Source organism: Egretta garzetta, unplaced genomic scaffold (assembly GCF_000687185.1).
Source record: "Egretta garzetta isolate BGI_Z169 unplaced genomic scaffold, ASM68718v1 scaffold567, whole genome shotgun sequence".
In the NCBI taxonomy this organism is placed as follows: Eukaryota; Metazoa; Chordata; class Aves; order Pelecaniformes; family Ardeidae; genus Egretta; species Egretta garzetta.
Window position 1 is genome coordinate 290,938 of NW_009260348.1, and position 359 is coordinate 291,296.

The following is a 359-nucleotide window of genomic DNA, read 5'->3' on the forward strand; positions in this document are numbered from 1 at the left end:
GGAGGGCGGCGGCCTTCGTGCTGCCCGTGCTGCAGGTGCTCTCCGAGGACCCCTACGGCATCTTCTGCCTGGTGCTGACCCCCACCAGGTACGGAGCGGCCCCGGGAGGGCCCGGGCTGGGTGAACCGGTCCCCGAAGGCCCCGCCGTGGTGGCCGGGATGGCATCCAGAGAGACCTGGACGGGCTGGAGAGGTGGGGGCATGGGAACCTCATGAGCTCCAACAGGGCCAAGTGCAAGGTCCTGCCCCTGGGTGGGGGCAACCCTCGGTATCCATACAGGCTGGGGGAAGAAAGGATGGAGAGCAGCCCTGCCCAGAGGGACTTGGGGGCGCTGGTGGATGAAAAGCCGGGCATGAGCC

The 359-nt window shown here is 68.8% G+C and overlaps 1 protein-coding gene across 1 annotated transcript in view; it reads left to right on the plus strand.

Annotated features, from left to right (window-relative positions):
* DDX49 (DEAD-box helicase 49) overlaps nucleotides 1-359 on the plus strand; it is a 7,425-nt gene that overhangs the window by 753 nt on the left and 6,313 nt on the right. The window contains exon 2 of the mRNA XM_009642768.2: nucleotides 5-88. Within this exon, the coding sequence (XP_009641063.1) occupies nucleotides 5-88 (84 nt within the window). The remainder of the gene's footprint in view (nucleotides 1-4; nucleotides 89-359) is intronic.